Source organism: Engraulis encrasicolus, chromosome 15 (genome assembly GCF_034702125.1).
Source record: "Engraulis encrasicolus isolate BLACKSEA-1 chromosome 15, IST_EnEncr_1.0, whole genome shotgun sequence".
Classification (NCBI taxonomy): domain Eukaryota; kingdom Metazoa; phylum Chordata; class Actinopteri; order Clupeiformes; family Engraulidae; genus Engraulis; species Engraulis encrasicolus.
This window is the reverse complement of record NC_085871.1, coordinates 28971014-28988471: the sequence shown is the minus strand read 5'-3', so window position 1 is coordinate 28988471 and position 17458 is coordinate 28971014. Positions and strand designations below refer to the sequence as shown.

The following is a 17458-nucleotide window of genomic DNA, read 5'->3' as shown; positions in this document are numbered from 1 at the left end:
TTGGTATGTAATGTATAAACGCATGTAGCTCCTGTTTGACTCCAGTGTGTTGAATGGAACTGTGGGGTTCTGTGAAACAGCTCTAGCTGGTATTTCAATCTGCAGTGTTCACACTTGAATTGTCTGTTGACAATATATATTTTTTTATTTCACCACCAACAGATGAGAACTGGTTATCTTTCCCTATGCTCTTCCGACTTCCATGGATGTGTGTCGTGTGTCCATGGATGTGTGTCGTGTGGCCTTGCGCCTTCAGTGATGTGGACTTCTTTGGAGAAAACAATTAGCGCCAAGTTTCCCCACGGTCAGTCTAGCCACAACAACTTTTGGGGGGACTTTTCCCCATTCAGCATCCCTATTGCAAATGAGAAACATGACCTTTGAATTGCGCTTTTGCAAGATATTGTATTAAACTTCTGTCATCAATGACGAATTGCGACATCCTCACGAGGCCACAAGCACATTGGAGGACAGGAGTTAGGTTAATGGAAAGACCCATTGGTGTGGTCTGCTTCTTGGTCCATCTTCTTGTTTAAATGTCATACCAATAAACAGATGCCCTCTAATTGTGCTAAATGTCTATTCCTTATGTAGGCCATTATGACATTTCCTCATGACCTTTCTGACCTTTGATATGGTCAGTATGGGACAGTTGCACATAGTATTTAGAGCAAGATTATGTTACGTTTTCTATACAGTATAACAGACTAAAAAATACTTTCATTACAACATCCGCACAGCACACACAAAAAAGAAAATCCTTGGACACAGACAGACACACAGACTCACATAGGCAAGAGACGTGTAAGATTTTGATGTTTCTTCCCAGATCTTCTTCTCCAACAGAAGTTGAAGGCTGACTTTGCTCTGCATTGTATTTTAACTTATTGACTCAAATGAAAAAAGTCTTGAGATTGTAATTAGAAGGGTAAATCAGGATACAATTTAAGTTTATTAGATAAAAAAAATACAAAATATATGATTATAATAAAAGAGCAATAAAAGGTTAAATTTAATTAAGATGTAATAATGGAATACCAAAAAAAAAAACTTGTGTTGAACCCAAATCTGCACTATCTACTGTAAGTAGCCAGTGTATCCTTCGTCTCTGTCTGAGTGGCAAAAATCATCAGCCAAGGCTTTATACCTCGAAATAAACATCACGGGCAAAAACACTGAACATGGAAAATTCCAATGCCGCCCCACCCTAATTATTAATGACAATACGTTGTGGACTAAAAGACACACATTTTGTTGGATAACAAGTTTCCGTTTGAGAGGTCACTCGCACCAGGCACAACCCTGCCCTATCCATAAAACACCCTTCAGCCTGAAAGGTTTAGTAGTAGGCCTAAGGCAAAATAACTTAAAAGGAGGAACATCCTGTTTCCCTGAAAATACTTCAAATAACGTTAGTATAATGAAGGGGAGTAGAGTTGCCCAGCTGGGCCTTGAACTCAGACCTTCAGGGATGCTAAACTGGGGCTCTAACCGCTACACCAAAGAGCCAAGCTTGTTTGTGTAATAGTCAGAACTGAGAACACACCCACAATCCTAGTGATGGTCACTCCATCACACTGCCTTCCCTCATGGAATTACGGGTCACAAACAATGGGTACACTTCTGATGGCACATTTTTGTTTCAGAGTGTGTTCTAATCTATGACTATGTGTTTGATTGTGTGTCCAGAAGGTTCCCAATCCCCACTCTGTGTGTTTGAGAATATGTGCGTCTGCAGTCTCTGCGTCTCTCTGCCAATTATGTTTACAACCCCTGTGTGTTTGTGTGTGTGGATATTAATAAAAACATTTTTAGTCTTAGTCTGAAGTTTTTTTGTCTTAGAAGTATAACCACATGTCTTTTAATTATCATTATATGTGCCTGTATTTCAATGAACAAAGTATGGATGTACAAAAACTTGGTAGCCTAATCTTGTTCTAAATACTAATGTGTGCAACTGCCTCCACACTGTCCACACAAGGAACATATTAAAGGTCAGAAAGGTCAAAAGGAAATGTTAAGGCATATGTGAGAAATAGCCAATAGGTGCTTGGGCATCTGCTCGTTGGTATGTTTATACTTTAACAAGGAAGATGGACCAAGGAACAGACCATAGGCTGCCTAGTGCATACCAATAAAACATCAGGATGCAATGGACAAAGACCAAGGCTGGGCTCGACGCATTGACACATGCCCAAGGAAACTGTTTTAAGGAAGAGCAGATAGTCAGTTCTGATCTCTTGGTGGTTAGGGTAAGATGTTCTACAGCTCTGAGTGGTTTAAACATTATTAATGTATTTTAATGTAAATTGTATAATTTATATTTTGATGTAGCCTGTTGGATAAATAAACCAGCTAAATGTGAGAATTGGACGCTGAGCTCTCCGACTTTTTTTTTCTTCTTTTTTTTTTTAGAACACATATGTTTAGACTATGACTACTTCAATATGCTCATATTATTAGCCTACTTTATTATTAAAAATTAAATTGATCTAATGTTAATTCAAACACTTTTCAAGACATAGACCAACTTTGATCACAATTGTTATAAAATACTTTTAAATAGCAAGAGAAAAACAACGTGTTCCTTCTATTATTCATTGACCACACAGCAGAATGACTGGAAGAGCTGTAGTATGATGCAGACTAGAGCCCTGGGGATACTGATGCTGCACACAAGGCCAGAGGTCAAATGGCATTAGCAGAGTGTGGCGACTGGAGAGTTGTGTGAATAGACGATAGATTCATTGCATGTAGTTCGAGGAAGACTGTTGGAAACCGGAGAAGTTGGAAATTGCTGAAATCTATCAAAAATGAAGAAAGCTGTTACAGGAGGTCAGATAGCAAATTGGTTCGCTGTCGGGACTCAATCTGCGAGAGAAGATGCCAAAACGGAGATCCAAGAAGCGCGCACTTTGCCTGCTAGGTAATGTTGTTAGCACAGATAGCTACCGTAACCTAATGTTTCGAACATCGAGGAGACACTTAAAACAACGTGACATGCACTAGTTAGTTGTACGGGAACTGCATGTAAAATCAAGAAAGAGCCCAATGGACTCTTAGCCATGTTGAAAAACACATTTGCGAAAGTTTGTCAAAAAATGTTTGCAAAGAATGTTCACGTCGACCACGTGTTTTCCAAATTGACTTGTCGTTCAGCCCAGCCGTTGATAAAAGCTAAGCTTTTCTTCACCATTTAAATGTAACAAGTTTCTGTCTGAGTTGACGGCCTCTCATTAGTGGTGGTTTAATTGTGAATTACCATAACTTAATATCAACTGTTTTGTGTTTGCGGGCGCGTGCGAGATGCTCAAGCAGACAGAATTGATGGTTGCAGAACTGTGTGTAGAGTGAAGAGCTAATCACGACAACTATCAGAGGCACAAGGCTGGATGGAGAAAATAAAAATCCTGCCAAGTATTCCTTGAGACCTTGACCTAGTCTTCAACACAGATGCTGGCCCAAAAAGCAGATCTGGGTCAGCTGGTTGGTCCAGTGAAATGAAATTACTTTGGTGGCAAATATGGAAGGACCTGCTTTCTGAACTTGGGAAGTCAGCCCCTATTAATAGCCTACTATGATTGACAAATTTAAATTTAATTTGACATACTTAGTCACATTGCTAGTTTGACTAAGACCACCACAGTCACTTAACTAAATAACATTGATTGATTGATTGATTGATTGATTTGTGTTGTGTGTGTTCAGCCCAGAGAAGGGCTACTCCGAATGCATCAATGGACTGCGAAGAAGTAGACTGGAGAGTAAGTACACAAGTAACAGTGATGTGTTCTGTTCAGAGAGTACAGTATTTTAACAAGCGTGTGGTGCATGCATACCATACGTTATTGTGTATATTTTGGCATACTTGTGTCTCAGGTCCCCCCAGCACTTAATTGTTGAGGTGGCCACCTTGACAACAAAACACATAGCCCTACCACCTTGACTATGTCCTCAGAAAAGAGAGATTTTGTATTGTGCATATATTATGGCTTCACTGAAAATGTATACTTTTAGGAGTTTCAATACCATCACATGAAGCGGCACAACATAGTCTTTCCAGTGGGGTCATTTCACGTGAAATCAGACACTTTGGGACCCGACCAACCCGGATTTCGATCATACTTGGTGTGCCTTTTCAGTAGCAAGGTAGCACCCCAGAATTGCATTGGTTTGAATCTGTCACTAATATTAAGGGAGAAACAGACTAGGAAAGGTTCACATGTGAGGGTAGGACACTATACATTCAGCCTTGAATATATCAGTCAGTGTTAGTCACAAAAAGATTCCTGTGGTGTTGTTTGAAAGCTCTTTTCTGGCTCTACATATTACACAATCACCTTGGAATACAACTACTCTCAGAATATGAATTATGATAAATTGAAGTTCCTTGTCCAGTTCCTTGTCCAAACGTAGCCGGTAATGTCATGAGCAGCACCTAAAATGCTGGTGTTCGGTTTGTTATTCATTTCAGAGAGAATTTGACTCACATATATGGCGTCATACAGACCACTTACTAATAATATGGTAATACCATAGTAGCATGACATGACAAAACAAAAACAAAACAAAAATGGTCAGTGTCCATGGTCCCAGGTTTCAGAAACTAAGGCAGATGTCCATTTATACACACCAAATGATGATATGTGAATGTTTGAACATTCCTTCTCTGTGTACCTGTGCCATCTTCCCTTTACCGTACTTTAAAGAGATAATCAATGGCTACACTCTCATTTTGTACTCTACCAGTGCATTTGAAGCAACAGCTGTGTCTTTTGTAGATAATGTATAAGTACGTCCCGTTGCAGTTACAGGTTCCACTACCAGAAGCACATCCTGATGATCCATGACAAGTCTATCTGGTCTGAAGGGAAAAGTGAAGGATGGAGATGGCCCATGAGGATGCAGGAAGTTCAGTTTCACCTCTCCAGTGCTCGGCATACATTCCTCAGCACATGCTAGCCACCAGTTGCCATTTTAAAATATAGGTTTTTTAGATATTCAATTTTTAATTTTTCAATTTATCATAATTCATATTTTGAGAGTAGTTGTATTCCAAGGTGATTGTGTAATATGTAGAGCCAGAAAAGAGCTTTCAAACAACACCACAGGCATCTTTTTGTGACTAACACTGACTGATATATTCAAGGCTGAATGTATAGTGTCCTACCCTCACATGTGAACCTTTCCTAGTCTGTTTCTCCCTTAATATTAGTGTCAGATTCAAACCAATGCAGTTCTGGGGTGCTACCTTGCTACTGAAAAGGCCCACCAAGTATGATTGAAATCCGTGTCGGTCGGGTCCCAAAGTGTCTGATTTCACGTGAAATGACCCAGTGATGATAGGCCTGTGCCTTTGAGACCGATGTTACAGATTAAAATGGGGGCATGTTAACTGGGGATGACGTGACTAATAAACATCTGTTCACATCAGCTAGTTGAAAACCTTGGTGCATTGTAGATTCAATTTTACGCTTTGAAAATTTGGACACTGCACGGTTCGAGACAATAAGCATTCCCTCGCACTTACTGAGCCATGGTAACTTATGGGGCTATATTACCCTACAGGCAGAGTGATCTAGACTAGTCTATAGGACAAGTACACTGATACACTGTATTCTCTAATGTGCCAGGCAGTAAGTACCTCAAGTAAACCAACATAAACATCTCCGAGACAAATCATTGTGTGTGACGCTGAATTTATCAAAGTAGGCATATGTGTGAGTGCACTGAGCACTCCCAAGATTATCCCCAGCTAAAATGCCCCCAGAGGATCGGTCACACTGACTAACCCCCCACCATCTTGACTAATGAAAATTCTGCTGGCAACACTGCATCTTGTTGGTGTTTAGGTTCATCTGAATATCCACCCTCACTCACGTCCGTGGACTATCCATCTCTGCCAATTACTAAGGACAGACAAGAGGTAGGACACACACTCACACACTGCTGCCTGCGTGATGATGTAGATGCAACTGCAAGGTTTTTCCTGTAGAAAAGAGCATGCTTCTGATGGTTAAATTGAATAGATTGTATAGATTTAACCAGGAATCCTTTTGGTAGAAAAAGACAAAGGGAACTAACCAAACCAATGCTTGCACTCTCTCTCTCACTCACTCACTCACTCACTCACTCACTCACTCACTCACTCACTCACTCACTCACTCACTCACTCACTCACACACACACACACACACACACACACACACACACACACACACACACACACACACACACACACACACACACACACACACACACACACACACACACACACACATCCCTGTGTATGGGATTGAGTGTCTGAGTGAGTGTGTGGAAACACTGCCTCTGCATTTGATGTGTGTGTCTGTGTCTTTTTTTGTACTGTTTTTCCTCTCCTTCATCAATGTCAGTTGGTGCTGTAAGTGTAAACCCGAAGACACTTTCTCACATGGTTTTATAATAGGATTTATGAAATGTCTCTCTCTCCCTCCCTCCCTCTCCCCTCCAGCTGGTGACCCTGATTGAGAACAACTCTGTGGTGATCATCCGGGGGGCGACGGGCAGTGGGAAGACCACCCAGCTGCCGCAGTTTGTCCTCGACCACTACCACGACAAGCAGGCACCCTGCAACCTGGTGGTGACGCAGCCGCGCAAGATCGGGGCCTCCAGCATTGCACGCTGGGTGGCACACCAGCGCAAGTGTGCCTTGGGCAGTCTCGTGGGCTATCAGGTAAGGTATTGGCCAGGGGTGGGTAACCTAGATGTCTCGAGGTCCGCACCCAGATATAATTTAAATGTTATGCACTTTCACATGAAATATGAATGTTTGGTTTGTAAAGAAATGTAAGAAATTACATTTGCAATACATTTAAGTTATATTTTCAGGGGACATAGTGAAGGTGGGGTCTGTTGTAAGGGTGGCCACCTTTTAATATAGGCCTTAAGTGCAGGAGGAAATCCTGGCTTGTGATCAAAGTACGACCCTTGCAGGACTTTATAAAATTTGAAGTGGGCCTCCTTGAATGAAAAAGGTTTCTCACCTCTGGTATAGACACACCAGAGGTCGCGTTAACCGACAAATGTCCGTCATTGACGGATTTTTTTGAAGGATGACGGAAAATTCTGAAGCCTGTCCGTCATTTTGACGGATCAATATTCAGGGTGAGGGTGATGATAAATAAATTACTAGTTTAAGTAGGCCTACACCTCTATCGAGTAGAGCAAATATGCATTTCAATAAGGCAGTCATCATCAGCGCAGATATTTTCTTGCAACTATTGTCCGCCTCTCTCCCTCTCTCATGCTTGTCATAGCCTACCATGCGCAGCAGCTGGGCTGTGCGGCTGGCTGCAGCAGAGCGCGCGCCTCTGCACTTGCTCCAAATACTTAATTAAAATAATGAAGACGGTGCCACCTTTCACGTGTGACTTCGATTAATTTAAGATTCAGAACTATTTGTAGACCTAGGCCTACTACACTTACCAACTATCTGTTTTTCTGCCAATGACGAAGTTGCCCCTCTATCGTCCTTCATAAAGGCATTGTTTCATAACTCCTCGCTTGAAACAGAAACAAAAATGCGAATATCATGTTTGCTAGCCAGAACCTTCACTCAAAGGCAAAGCTGGTCTAAAACGGCTTCAGGACATTAATCAAATAGCCTAATAAAAACGACGGCTATTCAAAAGCCTACATATTATCAGGCAACGTAACTTAGGCCTACAACTTGGCAAACGTTGCCAGAACCGGCTAACCTTCTCTCATTTCGATTCACCCCTTATTATTTGTTTTTATTTCAGACAACTACCGCGCTCCCAGAGCCAGCATATCTAGCCAATGGGGCTACATATAGAGTGGCTCCCTTACCGTCGCTAGCTTTTTTCAACAAAGTTTTGCGAAATCTGGTCGTCTTCCTGTTGTAGGCTTCAGTGCCTTTGTCGCCTGCCTGGGCTTAACATTTCTGCTTCAAGACGGCTTTCCTTTCCATCGTGCATGTGAAGCCCAACCCGAATATTATTTAATATGCTACGCTTTTGTATTACAATCGGTGCATTAATCAGAGCAAAACGAGTGACTGACAGCTGTTGGATAAAGCCCTGCACGCGTCTTTTAAAAAAGTGCTTGTGGTGACCATAGCGCTGAACACTGAATCAGACGCGCGTCAGTGAGAGATATCTGCAGCTTTTTAAACAGTGCAATGAGGGGGGCAGAGATAAAGTGGACAGCATAATGGACTCTATCCTCAAAGTTGGGGAATGAATGTCAAGTGAAAGGGAATGTATTCACAGTGGTTTACTCTCAATTGGACGCAATTAAGCATTGTGTTGTTCCCGGTGCGGGGTCGCGACCCCCCACATTGAGAAACGAGGTGACGAATTAAAAAAATAGGCGATGACGGATTTTTTTCGACCCTGTCCGTCAAAATGACGGACTGTGGAAAAGTCTAGCACAACCTCTGACACACACACACACACACACACACACACACACACACACACCCTGGTAAGCACCACAAGTGTTCCCTTGTCTTGTGGGCTATCAGGTAAAGGGTGTAGTTTCTTGTAAAGTTTCCAGATCTTGAGATGGGCATACAAATTAATATGCACACACAGAGATATGCATAAAAGCATTACAGTCATAACTTCAAATAGGTACAAGGAGAAGTAGGGCTTGTAAACCTGGGGACAACTCAGCCACAGATGACGAGGGGACTCTGTGCTCTGGGCAGTGGCTATTGGCTTCTAGGTAGGATGCAGACTGTCCGATCAAACACACACACGCGCACACACACACAGAGCCCAACAATTTCCTGAAGTGTAGTTTGCGAAATTCCTTGTGTTGAAGTGTCAGTGGTTTCTTTGTTGCCCTTGTCATTATGTTTGTGTTCAGGTGGGTTTGGAGAAGGTGGCATCTGAGCACACCAGGTTGATCTACATGACCACTGGAGTCCTACTGCAGAAGCTGGTGGGGGCCAAGAGTCTCACAGAGTACTCGCACATCTTCATAGATGAGGTGGGAACACACACACACACACACACACACACACACACACACACACACACACACACACACACACACACACACACACACACAATGTAGATGAGTCACACATCTTTGTAGATTCGGAGGAAACACACGTGCACACACACAATCTAGATAAGTCGCACATCTTCATGAACAATTTGGGAAGTTGGGAACAGGCATGCGTGCGTGCATAGAGTATAGATGAGTGACACCTGTCCATAGTTAGGAACACACACATGTACATGCGCACACAATGTAGATCAGAGTCCCACATCTTCCTAATTTACAAGGATTACAAGGAATTTTAGTTGTCACACACACTGACCTAGTGTGTGGAAGTCCCACGTCCTCTTTTCTGAGTGAACACTCGCCCATACATACACCGCGATGTAAATTAAGTCCCCATGGTTTACACACACAGTTGACTCGGTTAATGCGCATAAATAACCCCTTGTGCTCTTACTAGTGTATTATCAAGCAGTTGATTCATCGCACAGGTGTGTGTTTCCAGAGTATTACTAAATGTCTTATCACAAGATATGAGAATACAAAGGAATTAGCTTTGTCATCAGTTTCTACCCATTTTCATTCAAAGAGTAGTGTGTTACTCAGCGTCTTTGTTTTGCTCCACTCACTTTCACTTGCCTGACACTTGCCTGACCTGTGTAGTTCCACACAACTTCGTGAGCTCCACTACTAGGTCTGGGAGAGCACGCGTTGGCTCCGCCTTATGAAGGCATGGCTTTATCAATCATTCTGCCCGTCCTCGACACCAACCAAACTTTTTCATGTCATCTCTGAAGATACCAACACACACTCTCTTTCTCTCTCACACACACACACACACACACACACACACACACACACACACACACACACACACACACACACACACACACACACACAGAACTTGAATGTGAAACTCCCACATTCTCATGACACACACACACACACACACACACACACACACACACACACACACACACACACACACACACCCCTTGACTAGTATTGTGTGTTACAGGTCCATGAGCGTACAGAGGAGTTGGACTTCCTACTGCTGGTCATCAGGAAACTGCTCTTCTCCAACTCGCGCCGCGTCAGGGTAGGTCTGGCAGACACACACACACACACAACCACACACACACACACACACACACACACACACACACACACACACACACACACACACACACACACACACACACACGGTAGGCCTGGCATGCACCACACACACAGCTCCTATACAGTAGCTAATTTTTGCTCCCTGCTTATCACAAGTGACTGTCAATAGTAACACACACACACACACACACACACACACACACACACACACACACACACACACACACACACACACACACACACACACACACACACACACATACTCTCTGAGCTGTCTTGCCTCATCATCTTTACCTCTTCATCACAGGTGATCTTCATGTCGGCCACCATTTACTGTAAAAACACACACACAGTTTCCATACCTCACTGCGTCTCCCTGTGGTCGTGATTTCTGCCACCATTAAGCACAAACATACGGGGACGTGATGGCTAAATGAGCTAAGACGCTGTTCCATTACGCTTCCGTCCCGGGTTCGATTCCGGCCTGAGGTCCTTTGCCGGTCCTTCCCCTCTCTTCCTCTCCGCTCATTTCCTGTCACACTCTCAGACTGTCTTATTTCAAATAAAGGCATAAAAAGCCCTCAAACATATCTTATAAAACAAAACAAATAACACAAACACACACACACACACACACACACACACACACACACACACACTAGGCTGCAATACAATATTTTCCCTGTGCGGTGTGTATCTTAGGCGATCTTGGTGTCGCCCACCATAAACTGTAAAGAGTTTGCGGAGTACTTTGGCATGCTGTTGCGTACTCTATCCCCATTAACTGTTCTCTCATTCTCTCTCTCTCTCTCTCTCTCTCTCTCTCTCTCTCTCTCTCTCTCTCTCTCTCTCTCTCTCTCTCTCTCTCTCTCCCTCAGGTGATCCTGATGTCTGCCACCATCAACTGTAAGGAGTTTGCGGAGTACTTTGGCACTCCTCTGCGTAACCAGGTAAATCCTGCCTACATCTTCGAAGTGGAGGGGGCTCCCTACGCCATTGAGCAGTTCTACCTGGATGACCTGCGAGGACTCATACCCATTGCGGTGAGGAGCGTTCACATGCACGCATGCACTCTCTCTCTCTCTCTCTCTCTCTCTCTCTCTCTCTCTCTCTCTCTCTGCCTGCCTCTGCCCATCTTGGTGAAGAATGCATACACATATGCACAACACACACGCAGACATGATGACATGACGTGGCATACTTTAAAGCATTTATGGTTCAGTACGAGTCTCAAAACATCCGATACAAGTTGTCATTAAACTGTTTTTGACTTGCACCTGTTTACAAGTGTGTGTGTGTGTGTGTGTGTGTGTGTTCCTCTGTATAGTCAGTACCACTGCACTGGGATGAACCAGGCATCAGTCCCCAGATGTACAACATTGCAATCAGCCTGATTGAAAGCTTCGACACCTTGGAAGACCAGGACCATAGGTATACCACACACACACACACACACACACACACACACACACACCCTTCCATCAGCCTCATTGTTGAGAGCTTAGACACCATGGAAGACTAGGACCACAGGTCATACACCAACCCAACTCGCGCCCGGACATGCGCAAACACACGTGTACACTGCAAAGTTTTCATAACGACAACTGGAGAGGTTGTTGTTTAAAATCATTCAATATTTCATCCCACAGAGCTCTTATAAAATTGAAAGAAAAAATGTCTGCACACTTAAATCCCCTTTGTGTTATTTTTTATAATAGGCCAAGCTTTCGGTTTACTGACCTTCCTTCCAGGGCTCAGTTCCGGTTAAACACATCCTACAGATCTCTGAAATCTCACAGAATACACATTCCCACTTTTACACATTGTGGTATGTGTGTGTGTGCACATGTCTGTGTCTGTGTTCCAGCCCTAAGGAGGTGAGCAAAGGTGTGGTGAATCTGCCAGTGAGGGGCAGCGTGCTGGTCTTCCTCCCGGGCCTCGCTGAGATACAGTACATGCAGGATGCCCTCTCCAAACTCGGACGCAGAAGGTGGGTGTGTTAGGGATAGACCGATATATATATCGGTTCGATATCGGGCCGATATTTGCGTTTTTTTTCTGTGTATTGGTATCGGCCGATACACGTGTGGTTTTGGTCGATACGCAATATTTATTATTTTATGTCATTCGGGTTTGTTTAAAAGCACCAAAACACTTTATTTTTTATTACTTGATTGTTAGACATTACTTGATTGTTAGAGTGGGTGTTTAAATGTTACAAATTCTACCTCAATTTGATAATGTTAAAGGAATCTTTATTTTTAACTTTAGACCTGGAATATGTCATTTTTAACCTCTTTTTTTTTTTTTTTTAAACCCATATCGGCCCCAAATATCGGGTATTGGAAATCGAGTATCGGCCAAGGGTGATGAAAAAAAAAATCGGTATCGCATCGGCCATTAAAAAACCTGTATCGGTCGACCCCTAGTGCGTGCGTGCGTGCGTGCGGTTCTCTCTGGTAGGGTTGTCTGCTTTGTCTGCCAGAGCACTCTGAATCGTCAAGAGGTCAGAGGTACCATGTGTGTGTGTATGCCTTTTGCATGTATAATGTTTTGACAGATGGCTACTCAAGATTCAAGATTTGTGTTTGTCACATACTTTGTTGTGTTGGCATTTAACTGCCAATTGTGCCCTGTAGTATTAATAAATAAGAAGAAAAGAAAGGCCAAAAAGATCTATCTGTTTCTGTACGTACTCGGTGTGTGTGCGCGCATGTGTGTACGCATGTCTCTAGGTTGCAGGTGTATCCCCTGCATTCAACCGTGACCTTGGAGGAACAGAATGAGGTTTTCCTGGTGCCTGTGGTTGGATACAGGAAGGTAATGCAGGGTGAAATGTCTCTGAAGAGCGTGTACTAAATCCTTCCTTACATCTGTCACTTTTTCTCTCAATCTCTCCTTCTTTGCCTCTCTTCTGGTAGGTTTATACTGGGGCCACTCTTTTCCTCCTGTCTGTCTGTCTATCTGTCTGTCTGTCTATCTATCTATCTATCTATCTATCTATCTATCTATCTATCTATCTATCTATCTATCTATCTATCTATCTATCTAAACTTAATATACGCCCAAGTGATACCTTGAAGTGATCTGACCGTTCACATTTCTCCTCCTCTCAGATCATCCTTTCTACCAACATCGCAGAAAGTTCCGTCACAGTGCCTGATGTTAAGTATGGTAAGTGTGTCATGCTCAACCAGAGGTGTTATGAAATTAAATTAGAAGCAACCTTGTTACAAGATGCATGTTTTTTTTCTCATATTATAGTCATCGCAGACATCAGGTATGCGTTGTAAAAAGCAAATATAACACAAAGCCATTGATGGACCATTCTCATTTGTCTGTCATATCTAATTAACATTTACTGGTATTGTGTTTGTGTGTGTCTGCTTAATTGACAGTTATTGATTTCTGCCTGGCGCGGCAGTTGGTGTGTGATAAGGATACGAACCTCCGCTCGCTCCACCTCACCTGGTCTTCCAAGACCAACTGCAACCAGCGGCGGGGTATGTAACAGTAACAGTGTTGTTTGTTTGTTACTTACTAACTCGGTCATTGTTGCTTCATTTATTTACACACACTAGAAAGAAAGCATTGACAATCGTATTTTGCAGAATATTTACAGGTTTGCTCTCGCAAACTGTCGGCTTGCTCTCGTTAACTACCGGCGCTGTGCTGCCACAAGAACAGGGAAGTAGCGAGACAACCAGTCACAGCGCAATTTTTCTCTGCGACCTTTGCTCCGTCCGACGTGTGGTCAGGATTTTTTTTAGGTGCGCGACGACTGGTGCAGAGCCTCTGCGTGGGGGGTGTGGTCGCGCCCAGACACCGATTTGACGGACGCGGAGGCTCTATGCCCATCTGCGCAAAAAGCATAAATTAGGCTTAAGATGAAAAGGTTCATTAGGCCTTTTATTAATCATTTATATTTTATATTGATCATTTCGTTTTCAAGTTCTTGAAAACAAAAATGTATAAATGGCCACCCTGAAGTTGCCAATGTCACCTCTTGACCATGACTGCCCTGTTTTTTTTATTTTGTTTTTTAACAATAACTATTATGTCCATGTCAAACTAAACCACTAAATATTGCCCCGTCAGCGCGTTATTTTCAGCTCTTTGTGAGTGCCATGTTGAGGCAGCTGAGAGCTGAATGTGTTGTTTGGGTCACCAGGTCGAGCGGGCCGCGTCTCCAAGGGTTACTGTTACCGGCTGGTCACCAAGGACTTCTGGGAGAGGGAGATCCCTGACTATGTGGTGCCAGAAATGCTGGTGAGACGTGTGTGTGTGTGTGTGTGTGTGTGTGTGTGTGTGTGTGTGTGTGTGTGTGTGTGTGTGTGTGTGTGTGTGTGTGTGTGTGTGTGTGTGTGTGTGTGTGTGTGTGTGTGTGTGTGTGTGTGTGTGTGTGTGTGTGTGTGTGTGTGTGGTGAGGGACCCCACCATATGTGTGAGATGCTGGTGGGAAACCCCAGTTGCTGTTTGCTTAACATGCGTGATGCTGGTGAGAGACCTCACCATTATGACCCCACTGGTCATGTGACCCCACACACACATAATTATTATGGAATGGGTCAGAGGTCATACGTCTTCTGTCAGTGTCTGTCTGTCTGTGTACATGCAAATAATGTGGTGTGTGTGTGTCGGTAGCGTGCCCCCCTGGACACCATCCTGCTGAAGGTGAAGCTCCTGGACATGGGGGACCCGCGCATGCTGCTCTCCACAGCCCTGTCTCCACCCAACCTCAGCGACATCGAGAGGACCGTGCTCAAGCTCAAGGCGGTCAGTGCGCTCAGAGTACAGTCCATCAGTTGTCCATCTCACACCCTCTTCTAATGCACGATCAGGATTGTTTATTGGGCATTATGTATGCATCATTTGGCATACGTAGCCCATAGGGTCATTCCATGTCAGTTCACACGCCCTCACCAGGTGACCCTCTCCGATTTTCCTAATACCTCATATACAGGTACCTTTTGATGTCAATTGAAAGAATCCAAAGTATTATAGCATCCTACATCCAACGGTTGTGGAGATGAAGCCCTCCAAGGTTTGGGTGCCAGTCCCATCCTGTGAATTGCACACAAAATTTACGAGCAGATTTTGACACCTAGTTTTAGTTTGAAGGAAGATAGAGGCTAAAAATCTCCATGCCCCCTCTTTACCACCCTGTTTATCAGATGATGCACTTACAAATATCATACCTTGATTATTTGTGGTTATATTGAGCCTTGAAAACTAAATTCGTGAAAAGGATGATGAAAAGTCTTGCCATTTTGGGGTTCCAGATCTTAGAAACTATGTATGCTTTGGGAATTATATTTCATTTTTCGTCATATCTGGGAACTGTACAGTGTATTCCAAAAGCTTTAGGGCACTGAGACTTTAAATATAAAGGAGGGTCTCAAAAACAGCTTTGGGACAAAATAACCCTTCGGTACCCCTTACTTCAGGCCTCAAATTAACCATGTGGGCACTTGATGACTGGAACGCCCTCTTAAACCCCAGTACAGTAGCACTGTATCAAACATTCAAGCTTTGAAAAACTTTGCTTTTCAGAGTTCTTCATATTAATTGAGGCCTTCAAAGTATATTTGACCATATACCTAGAATGGAGAGTATATATGAATTGTGCTTTCTGTAATACTCGGAGGGGATAGGAATGCACCAACTTCATCGAATCTTGAAAGTGGGTGCACAGAAAAAAAATAGTGGTACGACCCATGTCAGGGGGGCCTTGGCTGGAATCGACTATTATGGGGGGGCCTTGTCATGGTAGAGTTTGGGAACCCCTGTTCTAGAAAGCTAGACCAGCAGCCCACTTGTCACAGTCAAGATATAGTTGAGTTTGAACGAGTTTTAAAGTGGTGGTGCATTTTTTTATTAAAAGCGGGCTTGCCATGCTTATTAGTAATCTATAAGTCCAGTTTCTTGCTTGCTTGCTTGCTTCCCTTGTGTAGGTCAGTAAAAATAGAAAATGGATCTCATCCTTGGCCTTTTGAGATAGAGACAAACACTAAAACGACCGGCTCCGCTTGGAGATCATTTGCTCTGCTATAGCGTGTCCGTGTCTCGTCGTTTTTTTTGTTTTTTTTTTAGTTTTCTGCGATTTTGTGCAAGTTTGGGTCCCCATAGAAAACAATGGACGGAACCTTCATGCCAGGCATTCCACCCCTCTAGGGATCAGAGTGCAGGAAGCTTTTTTTGTTCATAAAACATTAACACTTCCACCTAGCAGTTTAGTTGACACGTTGTTAGCGAGCTCTAGAAGATGACTCCAAACGGTGAAAAGATCATGTCCCAACTCCCATTACTTTTTAAATGGCAGTCATGTAAACAATGCTGGGCTGGCCCAATGGCTTTTCCCAGAGCCATACAATAGGAGAGTCAGGCAATCTCCACTGTGTCCTAGGGCCGACTTCCGCATTAGCAAAATTAGCAAATTTAGCGTCTCAGAGGTGCTTAGCGTTGCGAATGTTATGGGCCGTACACACACGTCGCTGCTAGTTACTCGCTTATTTATGGCGGTTCTATGTTGTGGAAAGACAGCCGCTTTAGGCATGACCTCGATCTCGTTGATAGGCGGGGCTGCAATTTCTTTCCTGGTCCTCCATTTGCGTAACTCTCCTATTGTATGGCTCTGGCACCTATTGATTCTTGAAGTGCCTTTCTGAAGAGGTCAGCACAAGAGGTCCATTTGTGACTGAACCGTTTAACCTATAAACTTCATTCAAGGACTGTTAGAAAGCTGTGTGCCAATTCTTTTTCGTTTTTTACAGTAACAACAGCGATCTAAAAACTAGGACCGGTTTTGATTCTGCCCTCTGCTTTAGAGCACAATACTAACTGCCAGACAATCAGAACAGGTGCTGCCAATAAAGGGTTCCATCTCAACTGTCACTTTCTCTCAACATTCTATTCTTAAGGAGCACCCGCACTCTTGAAATTCTACTGTTCAACTCTTCAGTGCAATGTGATATTGTCTTGCTGGAATGTTTATGACAGCCAGCTGCTTGGCTCAATGGTAATGGTGCTGGATTAGAGACATGGAGAATCCCATTCGGACCCATGTTGATTTTCAAAATTATATCATATGCAGTGTTCCTTAGCCAACTTAAAATACCATGTTTGTCATTTAGTATCAATGGCAAAGGTGCAGGATTAGAGATATGGAAGTTGTGAGTTCGAATCCAGCTCGCACCCATGTTGATTTTCAAAATTATATTATATGCAGTGTTCCTTAGCCAACTTAAAATACCATGTATGTCATTTAGTATCAATGGAAAAGGCGCTGGATTAGAGATATGGAGGTTGTGAGTTTGAATCCCAC

General features: G+C 43.3%; 1 protein-coding gene across 1 annotated transcript in view; it reads left to right on the top strand.

The window, feature by feature from the left end:
* Nucleotides 1–2684: 2684 nt before the first annotated feature.
* The window catches only part of tdrd9 (tudor domain containing 9), a 39461-nt gene continuing 24687 nt past the window's right edge, over nt 2685–17458 (top strand). Inside the window, exons 1-14 of the mRNA XM_063217348.1 lie at nt 2685–2926; nt 3709–3764; nt 5853–5926; nt 6494–6715; nt 8875–8997; nt 10034–10114; nt 11013–11177; nt 11462–11565; nt 12002–12124; nt 12870–12954; nt 13251–13308; nt 13533–13637; nt 14306–14403; nt 14779–14910. Of these exons, the coding sequence (XP_063073418.1) occupies nt 2814–2926; nt 3709–3764; nt 5853–5926; nt 6494–6715; nt 8875–8997; nt 10034–10114; nt 11013–11177; nt 11462–11565; nt 12002–12124; nt 12870–12954; nt 13251–13308; nt 13533–13637; nt 14306–14403; nt 14779–14910 (1539 nt within the window). The 5' untranslated portion in view covers nt 2685–2813. The remainder of the gene's footprint in view (nt 2927–3708; nt 3765–5852; nt 5927–6493; nt 6716–8874; nt 8998–10033; nt 10115–11012; nt 11178–11461; nt 11566–12001; nt 12125–12869; nt 12955–13250; nt 13309–13532; nt 13638–14305; nt 14404–14778; nt 14911–17458) is intronic.